This window comes from Notothenia coriiceps, unplaced genomic scaffold (assembly GCF_000735185.1).
Source record: "Notothenia coriiceps isolate Sejong01 unplaced genomic scaffold, NC01 NC01_scaffold00005935, whole genome shotgun sequence".
Taxonomy (NCBI): domain Eukaryota; kingdom Metazoa; phylum Chordata; class Actinopteri; order Perciformes; family Nototheniidae; genus Notothenia; species Notothenia coriiceps.
The window spans coordinates 202071-214616 of NW_011338636.1; the positions used below are offsets into that span (position 1 = coordinate 202071).

Here is a 12546-nt window from a genome sequence, read left to right on the forward strand (position 1 = left end):
TTTTTGTACATGCATGCAAAATACATGTCTTTGAGTTTTTTGTTTAGCAGTCATTTTACATTTTTTTCTTATATTTAATTCTTATCCGCTATATAGGTAAGACCGATGAATACATGTTTTGTGAAATACCATAGTTACCATCTAACTCCTAATTCACCTCCAAGGTTTTGCAGACAGTTAGCTGTTGCCTTGATCCCTGTCTTCCAGGCTTAAAGCGCTTTGTATGAGAGGGGCCTTGAAAACTTTCCTATTTTAAGGGCACACGGGTGAGACTCATTACCATCAGATCAGAAAAGATGAATAGAAGGATTGGACTTTGTTTTTCTGTCATCTTATGAACTGCCTTGCATACGTACAACAACCTGCATGGCGGCAGGATCCATGGTTTGTGGCATTGTATTATAAATTGAAAGAATAATTTATTCAATAAATGAAAGACCAGAAGTAAAGTTTTTGTGCAGAATTATTTTTTTGTCCTCAGAGTGAATTTCAGGGTCAGTGGCATTCCCTGTGGAGTAATATGTTCAGGTCGAGCCTCGATCTTGGCTTTGACGAAGTACCTTGTCCAGTGTCATGGGTAGACAGTGAAGTGCTGGAGCTTAAACATTAGCATAATTATACTGAAGGGTGAGGCTTCTGCTATCATCAAAATATTAGTCTCCATCAATGTTCGGCATGAACGGTAAAACCACAGTAGATGAAGTGTGCTTTTCTTAATAACCTCTCCGTATGCCAATCAGATTTTCATTTACAAAAACTAGACCTCTACTGACCAATTTACTTAATTCTGTAAAAGTCTTAAAGTCCTATCTGTCAATACTCAAATCCATGTGCACACACATACAGATAGACATATAGAAATGCTGTTGGAAAAGTATAGTCGCAGTCTGCCATTAGCAAGTTAAAAGCTTTCACCAGTCTCAAGCACATCCATTTTTATGGTTTTAAACCTTTGACAAGATCTGACTTTTTCTTTAACAAGAAAATGGGCAGTTTCTCAGAATAAAGGTTCATACATTATATGAAAGCATATGGACTGAGGATCATTGCTGCCAGTGGATGACACGTGCTTGTGAGTCAATGCTCATGCTTGTTAATGAGGTTTTATTGGCAAGATTAACAGCTTTTATATCATGGCAGAGGCAGCGAGCCAGGTAAAACAGCTGTTGCTCATATTGTCTCGGTTGTAGGGCATGGAGACGCGTTAACACCATATAACTGGAAACACATATGGCCTTGTAGCATTGTTGAACAAGTGTATATAGCTGTTAAAAGCGGAAGGATACCATAAACCCAGCTCTTGTTATTTTAGCTTGGTTTTCTGCCATACTAAATGTTCAATATGACATTTTACTCTGACCAACGCACAAAACCTTATCATATTCAATATCACAAAAGTGAATTTGGTCCAGGGCTTGCTTTCATGCGGTTGTTGAATTGGTTCATGGTTTTGAAGAAAGGTATGTGAACAGAAAAATCTTTCTATTTTGAACAGAAAATAAATACCAATAAATGCCATTCGCTGCAACTCAATTGGCTCTTTGTGTTTTACAGCAAAAGAGGGTCACACTACCGCGTAGTTCACACACGTATGCATTTACTCAGAGGCATGAGCCTTTTATCGATTGGAGGAGCACGCAACACACATCTGTACACACTCGTGTCTAGATCCCCACACACTTTAGGAGAGCAGAGAGAGAGCCTTAGCTCACAAGGCATTAAAGTCATGTGCGGTCTGTGGATTCAACTTGGTACATTTGGAGCATTTAAAAGTCTTAATTTACTTAGGATGGGCTTGCAGCATATGGAAGCATCCACAAAAGCTGACTGATAGAGAGACAAAGAATTTCCAGTCTTCTGGCGCTCAAAACTCAATTCAGATCTGGTCATAATGGCTCAGCTGTCTTAACCAAAGGAAGGGAAGAGAATAGGGAGCCTTGTGATTTCCCCCCTTTTCACCCTCACCCTCCCTTGCTTTTCTTCTCTTTTTGTGCCTGAATCTTTTATCTGTGTTATTCACTCGGGACTCTTCAAAGTAACAAGCCTCCTTCTTTTTCCCCGGTACTGGTCTTGGAACCCAAATTAGAGACTGCTTGATTAGAGCAGAGAGGAGGGAGCCAAGAGAGAGGGAGATGTGGGTATTGGACAGAACAAATCGCACCCCTACAAAGTGCCTTTTATCCAAAGACCCCAAGGCTCAAATACCCCCAGCCCTCCCCAAGCAACCATGGCTCTGCTTGTTTTCCTCTTATCATTTATTTAGTCACCCGTCGTTGATGTTTTCTGCCCTACTTTGTGACATTTAAAAGAGGAAGGAATCTCAAAAGGTGAAGGCTGAATGCGTTGAGAGTGAACAAAACCGCTTTACGGTCTCCTCCTCTTCCTATGTGTCAATCTAACATAGCTGAAGTTGACACGGTGGCCTGAGAAAGAAAACAAGAAAAGCCCCAGCACAGCTTGACCGCTCACTCCTGGGATCCTCTTCCTGTGTCAGGCTGGTATTGTCCTACTGGGCTTCAGTCATCTAACAGGAGGATGTCACAACATGTTAGGTCTGAGCCGACTGCTTGGGTTTATGTAGCGCCAAGGCATCTCTGGGCTGTCTGTCTGCCGTCGGAAGCGCAATGTGAGCAGACATGTTAACGGGCAGACCCCAGCACCACTGCTGTTAAAAGCCATGCAATATGCAGGAAACTGCCTCTTTTGTCAGCAGGCTGGTCAGACACAGACCACGACTCTCCTTTTCTGAACCACCCAATAAAAGTTTTATCCGCATTTTAAAGCTGATCCATAATTTAAAGCAGGAAGAAAGAGTTTTTTACACCAACCCCCTTACAAAAAACATATGCGCCTGTTTTTCTGCTAAGTTTGGATGTCTTGATGTTAAAATTCCCCAACCAGCTTTTCATATTTAGATGCCCAAAACGTTTTATTACAATTTTCACTTGTAGCCCAAATTGCAATACAGAGGACAATGTAGACTTTTCATAGTTTAGCTCAACATCAAAACAAAGAGCCCTCTGTTAGTATTCTTTTGGTGTTGGAGCAAGACGAAGCTCTTCACACTATTCTATTTATATTCCTTCTCTGGACACTTAGCACCAGTCTGCCTGCACAGAAATGCACACAAACACAACATATATGTGCTGTTTATTCAGTTTTTTCAATCTTTTTTCCACAGTGTTGATACTTTAAAACTAGTGAGTGAAATGTGTACGCAGGCTGAGAGGGCGTCAGTGAGGGCGTCAGTGAGTCCAGATGTTTAGTTTCCAACTCAAGGTCATCTATGCTGCCCTGAAGGCATGATGGCCATCATCTTCATCTGGATGGGAATTGTCTATCTCTGTTCTTACTTTCTCCCTTCCTGTCTTTCTTTATGTTTTTTCTTTAGTCCCTCGCTCCTCCCTCCCACAGTATTGATAGCCGTGATTTATTGTGACAACGACTGATGTATCTTGCTAGTGACCTGTAAAAGGCAGCTCGTTCATGGACACAGCCAAAGGTTAATAAAATTGGTGCTGATTGTATCAATTTTACAGATAAGCCATTCACAACAAGTGTAGTCGGGTGAATAAGAAGTCAATTCAGGCCTTAGAAACTGAACACTGGCCCAATGAATAGATGCTTTAAGGTGCTTTTTTTTTCCTTAGGAGGATAAATGGAGAATTGCAGCTCTCTTCCATTGCAGCACGCAGCGGAGGCAGAGCGGGGCGAACCGAGGTTCAGACAAGCCTGCCAGTAAATTGCCCTGAATGGGTTCTGGAGGTTGACAAGCCCTATTAAGACAAACGGCTTTCCTCATCGGAGAGATAAAATAAATCAGGTGTTTAGTCAAATTAAAATAGTTTGAGTGGAGAGGGCCCCAGGGAGCTCTCGGAGAAACTCAAGACAGATGTGGCCAGAGACGAGAGGAAGACACCCAGGAAAGAATTCAGCTCCTGCTGGCTCCAGGCCAATCTTCACTGTACTGTTATCTGGATCTCTATCCTTTTATCCTTCTCCCTCTTTCTGTCTCTCCCTCTTTCTGTGTCTTCTGTCGGTTTTCCCGGCTCTTTTTTTCTTTTTGGTATGTTCTCCCAGATCAGCTTGTCACACAGGAGTGCAGTGGGAGGAGAGTGAGTTACTGTCTAGCCTCTCACTGGCAATTATGTTGGCGGTGTAAGTCAATGGTAGGATCACTTAGCATTGATTAGGCGCAGGGAGAGAGCAGTGCAGCGGAGCCGCTCTCTCTCTATCACACAGTGTGGACATGTGGCTGTACAGAGAAGTAAGCCTATTGGTCTGTCATTGCTTTTATATTTTTTCAATTACGCATACAGTAGCTACAAAGATAATAGAAAATAAAGAATGCATTGTTCAGTTCTCCTTATAGTTATAGTGCATTCAGAGCACATTTGGTGGTTAAACATCGTTTTTGGTGCGTTTTTTGCCAAATATGAACAACCGTTTTATTTTGTTTCTTCTGTAATAGCTTGCAAGAATGGCCATACAATAAAGAAATGTTGTATTTTTTTAGGCTTACACTGACTCTTAACACTTTTCTTTATATTCACCCCTGGAAGTCTGACATAAGCTGTCATCTCAGTTTGACAGCTCCCTGCAGCTCTTTGTCTATATGCCGGGAACAATTCCTTCCCTTTCTTCTTGTGAAAGCTGTGAACACTAGCTACACTAAGTAGATAACTCCAGGCTGTGTGTGACCTTAACACTTTCTAGTGAATTCACTCCAGTTGGTTGCTGCCTCTGTGGTTTTCTTTGTACGATATATTGTGTTTGGAACTATAGCACAATATGATGATCGGCGTGTACAGCAGGGTCACTTTTCTAAATGTAGTAGTTTATAATGACCAATGCTTATTGCAAGCTATTTTTTTTTACAAATTCGTCAACCCTGTTTTTGTTGTTAAGGCCACTATGAAACCTTTTCAGTATTTCTTTTTTTTTTCAGGTATACCTAGCGCAAACCTATGTCTATATTTATGTCATCTTTTTACCGATTGTTCCTTTTCACCCCTGACATTGTTCTCTGTATTCCCTCACTAGGAACTCCAGAGAGCCTGGCAGAAAAGGAACACCAGCTCTCTACAATGATCGCCCAGCTGATTAGCCTGCGAGAGCAGCTCCTGGCTGCCCACGACGAACAGAAGAAGTTTGCCGCCTCACAGATGGAGAAACAGAGGCAGCAAATGGAGTTAGCTCGTCAGCAGCAGGAACAGGTAACTGCTCACTGTTGACCTTTTTCAGAGTATCTCCAGTTGCACTCCAGCTATTAGCCTTTTCACCATATTTATATTTCGCACATATTTTCTTCCCTTGCTTTCTTCATTACTATTTAAAATATTCATTCTACACCCTTCCTCATTTCACTTGTTTACTCTGTTTCCCATTTCATCTCTATAATAAACCCTGTTAAATCATTTTAAAAAGCTTGTCACTTGACTCTATTACATTTCATGCCTGAAATATGCCAATAAAATCTTTCTCCTTGGTAGGAATTTGGAATATTAGATTTAACACATTTTATATTCTACATAACTTCAGATATTTCTGTCATGCTCTTTCGCCCACATTTATGCTGCGTGCTCGGAAAAATGTTATTATGACTTGTGCTAACAAATGCGAGGGAATGTGCAAATGTAACGTTATATTAAACATGGAAGTCCTCTATATCTTATAAATCGACTCCTATTAGAACAAGCCTGGCATTAGATTTGCAGCACAAATCAGGCCAATGAGCCATATTGTACAAATCAGCAAATTAGCAGAGGCCATGAAGTGTGTTAATGTCTGGGAAGAAATAAGGACACAAACTATCCGCACGGGCGACACTTTTATTATCACTAGCCACCCTAATGGCTATGAGTCAATTATCAGCAAGGAGTTCACTCAGAGTTTTCTCAGCACACTCTCAGACCTTCCCGTGGTAAATGAAAAGATAGACCATATAGCTTGGAGTGATGCATTTGGTCATAGTACACTAATAATACATTAACAGTATTGATTTATTTTTCGATCGATGATGTTCATTTGCAAACTACACTCAACTGGTAGACTTTGTGGACATTGCAGCATAAATGAACAGTGATATAAGATATTTTATTATTTGATCTTATTTAAAAATGGAAAAACATTAATAATATGGAAGAGAGAGATAGAGTGATAGGGGGAGAGAGGGAGCCCGCTGAGAGCCAGTATGTCATCAAGCCATCAAGATACAACACAGTAATTAACTGTTGACACTTGTGAGGAAGCCAGCACAAATTAATCTTGACACATTTGCAGACGACCGATATCTTACAGTGAACACTTTGTAATTATATTTAAAAATGAAAATTAAATGACACTTAAAACTAGGTTGTCATGCTCAATGAAGTGGGCATGTAGAAAGGGGGACTACTGGGATTAGAAGGATTGCGGTGTGGCCGCTCGTCACTCAGGGGCGGCAGGGACCTCCGTCACCCGTACATCATAACCACGTTCGTCTTTCCTCTAAATCATTTATTATTTTCACCACTAATTTTGACTGTTCAGTTCAACTCAGTTCATTAGGAATTTGAAAATGTGTTTTTGTCAGAATAGTTGTCAAAGAAAATAAATGTTATATTATCCTCCATTATTAATCTGCTACATTCTAGTATCCATTATTTTCAGTGTAACCATTCATTTAAAATAGTCTGAATACACTTACTAAAATGTAGCAGTTTGTCTCATGTTGTACCTGCCGTTGCAGCACAGTTTCTATCGTATTTAATGTTATAGAAAAAAGGAGATGTGTTGTTCTTGATTTTCTCATTTATTTAATTGTTTTCTTTACTTCTGTTTCCAAATAGATTGCAAGACAACAACAGCAGCTTCTGCAGCAGCAGCACAAAATCAACCTCCTCCAGCAACAGATCCAGGTCAGTGAAAGTGTTTCTGTTGGCCTTCTAACACCTCGCACTCCTTCGCACCACCACTGTCACCATGCACCACATGTCTGGATTTAAAAGCACAGATCAATAAAATTAGACATTAAAGTAAATATCATTGCAAAGTACTGTAAGCCTCTCCTTCTCATCTTTTCTGAAACGTCTTGTCTTTTTATCTGTAATTCTTGTGTCACACTAACATTCATCACTCTCATCAAATGTTAATTGCCTGTTGGTAATCGGGAGGGCTTTAAAATATGGAGGAGAATAATTAGCACATCTTAATGAACAAAAAAAAAAGGTGAGGGAGGAGGGGGGAAACAACAGCTAATGAGTCCTTTTGGAAGAGAGCCTGGAGGTGGGGGACATGAAAGAGGCTGGTAAATGCCTCTGAAGCAAGTCAGTCCCAGCAGGGCGACGTGGCCTGCTTTCACAGCACTGGGCTTCTAAAATGTACATTATCATTATGATGTACGGCTTTTTTACTTCCTAAAGGTCCTTCATTTGTGTATTGATTCAAGCATCTCACAGACATTATCATTCTCATTAGTGTGTGTGTTTTTGTGTGTACAGTATGTGATACAGTGCATAGTGTTGTAATGAGAGACCACCCAATGCAGCCTGTAGCTGGCCATGGTCAGACGGTACAGGGTTATCCTGGCAGCGGTCAAGGCTGTGAGCCTGGCTGCCTGCGTGAAGCTAACGTTATCCTGCTGGGTGTGCTTAGTGTCAGGCTCATCCTTCTCCATTCACCTCCTCCTCCCCTGCTTGTTCTTCTCACTGGCAACTCCCTGACTTGTCCTTTCATTTTCCCTTTTTTGTTTATCAACATCTTCAAACTTTTACTAGCAACAAATTGCTCATTCAGCATCTTTAAGCATTCCTCACAGGAGATACTATTTCTTTTTTGTTTTTGCTTTATGACAGTTCCTATGGGGCATCACAAACAGATTGTTTTTATGATACACTTAGGCAAAGCAAACTTCTAATTTCAAACATCAGTTTGAGCACAACAACTGGATTTACTGGCAGGAAATCAAAATGACTCTTCCAAGAGCTCTTTGCAAGAGAAAGACCGTACTGTCAACATGATCTTGTGAATCCACACGCCTGGACCTCTCACTTCAACAGTGGACAGTCTATTAGAAAAATAATTCCACTAAGGAGAAGCACAGAGCATGACATTCTGTCTAGAAAACACTCTAAAATTGAAGTACCGTATACACTACTGAGGAGCTAGTATTACTCATACCATAGAGGGCCCTTCACTCATGCTCATTGAGCATAAGAGCATAGCCCTTAATGCATCTCACTTTTAAAGGCCCTTGCTTTCATCATGAAGTTAAAGGCAAATGACACCTGAACATTCCACTTGATACATAGTTTTGAGAGAGGGTGGGGTGCTTGAGAGTGTAAGGGAACGCACTTTTAAATATCCATTTCAAACACTTGAACAGAGATACAAGTAAAGTCCTTCCATGCAGAGCCTAGTTAGCCAGACTCTCCCTTGACCAATGGGCCACTGATCTTTCCTGAAAAAATAAATCACATCAACAATTAAACAAAAGACTCCCATGGTCAGACCATCTGTTCCACCTCCCATCAGCCTCTGCTGGCTGCACAAAGACTGAATACCAGCCGGGAACAAACATGCATCAATCTCAATACTTCAAATAATTGTGATGCCTTGCAACATGGTTTATCAGCATGTCCTATAAATCAGAAGATGTTCTTTCTCCCTAACCTAGTTCCTGCAAATATCCAGCGTGATGATAGTCACTTCTCTCAAAGTGAAGTAGGAAAGAGAGTAGATAAAATAGAGTCAGGGGTTAGTGAAGCATTTTTGCCACTCTGTTTTCATTACTGCTGCCTCTTAAAAATACCCTGGCCATCTTAATATATAACAGCTTTGACTTAATTAGTTCTGTAAACAAGCCTCCAGCCTTTATGTCAGAGACTTTTAGCAAAGTGGTAAGCAGTGTTGGGGGATTGAGTTACTCTGCTATTACTGTAGAATGGAGAGCACTAAACTTTATTGAAGACCCCAGTGGCCATCAAAGACCTTCAGTTTTGGCTTCAGGGAGAAAACAAGGAGAGAGTTAAGTTAAGGCCTTGTATTGATGATGTAACTGATCACATCAGTGGACATTGTAAACCGTCCCAACAATAAAACCATGGGGGCTGCGAGGGGAGACTTTTGTTGGCACGCTATGTGTTTTTTAAAGAGTTTTTGCATGTGTATTGAAGGGGATTTGTCAGAAGTATGAAGTTATAGAGATTTAGTTAGTGAGGTTTGGAGCAAGGCAGCTTGGTGTTTAATCATGTTTCTCTTTTGAATAGCCATCTCTCTTTTTATCCTTCCCCATCATTCCTACAAGAGAGGGATAGAGATTTAGACTTTGTCCTTCGGGATTACAATGTCACTTGTTTTAAGATAGCAGATGTTTTGATTGCAGTGTTAGGGGCTTATCAAAAGTTTAAGCTCAAGGCTTTGTGTGTTTTTCCCTCGGCTTGTTTGTATTCCTTCAGTCCATCCTCTGAGTTGAAATCGTCTTGGCACTAATTCAATCCCAGGATGAGATTAACTCTTGATTTAGTTGAACATGTGAAACCCCACCAAGACACATGTGACATTTAAACATTTATATTAGTAGAGAACTAGTTTATCTCCCAAGTTACTTATCTCTCTGAGTCTTTGTGTAGGCACATTGAAATTACAAAAAATAGAAATAATGAGCACACTGTTCAGTCTTTCACTCAGGCACACTGGGCATTATTTAACTCTCCTCTTCAAGGCTTTCTGTTTCATAATCACAGCCGCTTTCTCATGCTCCTAATGGATGAGCAGTGGCCGCAGATGAAAAGATAAACAGCATCATGTTGTTCATCAGAGTGCTGTCTCAGTTGACTGGCATGTTCTTTCATATGGATTTCCTTGCTACATTAAGGACAATATGCATATTACTAATATGGGAGCAGAAATACGGTATCGTGGTAACCACATAACAGTCAATTAAAGTCCTTCTATACACAAAATGAAATACATTTGGAGCTCCGAAGTGACAGATCTGTCCATAGCCTTGCGGCAATTAATGGTATAACCCAGGTTCAAGCATTCCTCAAGGATGGGTCTGTTAAGATACAACCCCTAGCTTACACTCACACTCATACACATTCACAGAGGCGATCACACACAGGCACATTGATACACACATCAAGAGAATGAATATTGGCAGAAAGGTCAGGATGAACTTTATCTTCAGAAACAGGCTGAAGAAAACAGAGCTCCCCAGATGAAACAGTGGGACACTTTTCATTTCATTTAAATAAACTATCCATTGAAAATATCACACTGTCATGATATCGTCATTGGGTGAATACACTGTGAGATTTGACACACACACACACACACACACACACACACACACACACACACACACACACACACACACACACACACACACACACACACACACACACACACACACACACACAATATGCCTCCTACCTTTAACCTTGTGTGTGCAATTATACAGAAACACACATGCAGAATGTTTGTCTCTCTTCCATTTTAAAGAGAAGCCAGAGATAAAAAGAGTAAAAGGCCAATATATTGTTGTCCACAGCACACTTCAAAGTCTTGGAGGATTTCTCACATGTGTCTTTAATGGTGTAAAGAAACAGTGGGGGGCCTGCAGGCGTTCAATGGTTAGATGCTAAAGGTCCCGAGATTAAAGATGAAACTCAATTACACCAGCATTTAGCAGCCCATAATTTAAAGGTGGACAGTCTGGAGGTTGAGGCGTATATTTTGAGATGAACCTGAGGACAACAAATACACAGACATGTAGTCTGATAGAACAAGGATCTAGAGTCATTCTTTAAAAGAGAAGAGGCACATATTTTCTTTAACACCACTTTTGTTTTACTAAGGACAAAATGATCTTTTATGCTGTTGTTTGCAGTTTATACATTTCTAGAAGATAACAAAAAAACCTGGACAGAAATGTATTGAAGTCAGTTGCACATGTATTTCCCATTTCCCTCTTTTAAAAAAGGAACCTGAGAATACACAGGGGTGGGACTATGATTGTTGTTGCTTCAGTTTGCTCCAAAACGAGTTGACCTATAAATTGTGACAATGTATTTATTTTGGTTCCTCAACCATGCCATCTATGAAGTTATAAACATTATTTCCAAATGTTAAGGAAAAATCTGTAGTAGCTTGGTAAATATTGACTTGTAAAGCAGATGGTGGTGGAAATTGTTTAAGCTGAATGCGAGTGAACATTTAGCCTGACCAGCAACCATCGTCAATTTATTCAACAGATTTTGAGTCAAATCCAGCCTCGCTGTAGCTGTGCTATTCAAGGACTTTCACATCCTTGTTGATGTGTGATGCTATTGCAGCGTGTGTGCTAAGGACGTTGGGGTCACAGTCTCATTGTAACAGGAATCAGGAAGTCAATGTAAGGTATTTGTCACTGAAAAGCAGTTGCCTTCTAATAATTGAGTCAAATTGTGTCTATACTTTCCACAAGCCCTACACAGCCCGATGTTTCTATCATTATGCCTTTGAACAGAGACTGTGTAACCATTTCTATGAAGAGCTTATTACCTAAGCATTAAAAATGTCTATGTACTTTATTGTGCTAAACACAGTTTCACATCTCCCAGCATGAACAGTAGAAATCTGTAACATTGATGTTTTGTCTGTAGGATAAATTGTTTTTTAAGTAGTACTGGTTTGCAATAACGCCTTTGTTACTAAAAAGAGAATATGCATGCTATTCAATCCAATGTGGTAATTCAAAGCAGTGAGTCTGTTTGGTTTCCAATTTAGAGAAGCAAAGACTCCAAAACTACAACATTATGGTAAATATTTTAAATCAAGCAGATGAGTTTAAATAAACACAGGCTGTATGGTAATTCCACAAAGATAATAGCGCTAATTTGTGTATTCTCAGATGCTTTTGTTGTCTCCTCGGCACAAATAATTATCTCTGTGCGAGACTCTTATTAATGCACTGGCAAAAAAAAAAAACTCAAAAATAGACATTGTTAAAGAGAATGTGCAAGTCCCCCAATTAGCACAGCTAGATTGAGACAGTTAGCATGATAATAAGAGAATAATAGAGCAGGGAAATGATCATGTGTGAGTGTGTGAAGTGTGTGCACACGCCTGTGTAGATGATGCGCTGCCAGTGCTTTCCCGTGTGTTGAAAAGCCCTGTGTTAGCCTGCTAGTAGGATTATGTGGGGGCATTAACAGCCTAGTCAGACGGGCTTGGCTCTCGCCCAGGGAGGCTCAGTCCAGGATGTTCATCCTCCATTTAAGGACACTGTTAGCTGATGAAGATGTGCACATGCAAGACTGAAGATAAAAGAAAGCAGTGACCCGACTCATTAGCCCCTGTGATTTAATATATTGACACTTGGATACAAATAATTCCATTTAGTGGACTCTATTTGCGGGGAGAGAGGGATCAATTTAATTAGTTATGAAATGTGACTACTTGTCAGTAAGCAGAGGAAATGCTGACGTTAAACAAAGTCGTGTGCAATTTAAACAATAAAGCCATTGCGGCCTTGTTAAAAATTAATGATGCACAAAAAGGTGTAATAGATAAAACCTCAGC

The 12546-nt window shown here is 40.3% G+C and overlaps 1 protein-coding gene across 5 annotated transcripts in view; it reads left to right on the plus strand.

The window, feature by feature from the left end:
- sox6 (SRY-box transcription factor 6) overlaps window positions 1–12546 on the plus strand; it is a 130313-nt gene that overhangs the window by 67969 nt on the left and 49798 nt on the right. For all 5 annotated transcript variants that reach the window (XM_010768707.1, XM_010768709.1, XM_010768711.1 and 2 more), the window contains 2 exons: window positions 5044–5216; window positions 6831–6899. In XM_010768707.1, the coding sequence (XP_010767009.1) occupies window positions 5044–5216; window positions 6831–6899 (242 nt within the window). The remainder of the gene's footprint in view (window positions 1–5043; window positions 5217–6830; window positions 6900–12546) is intronic.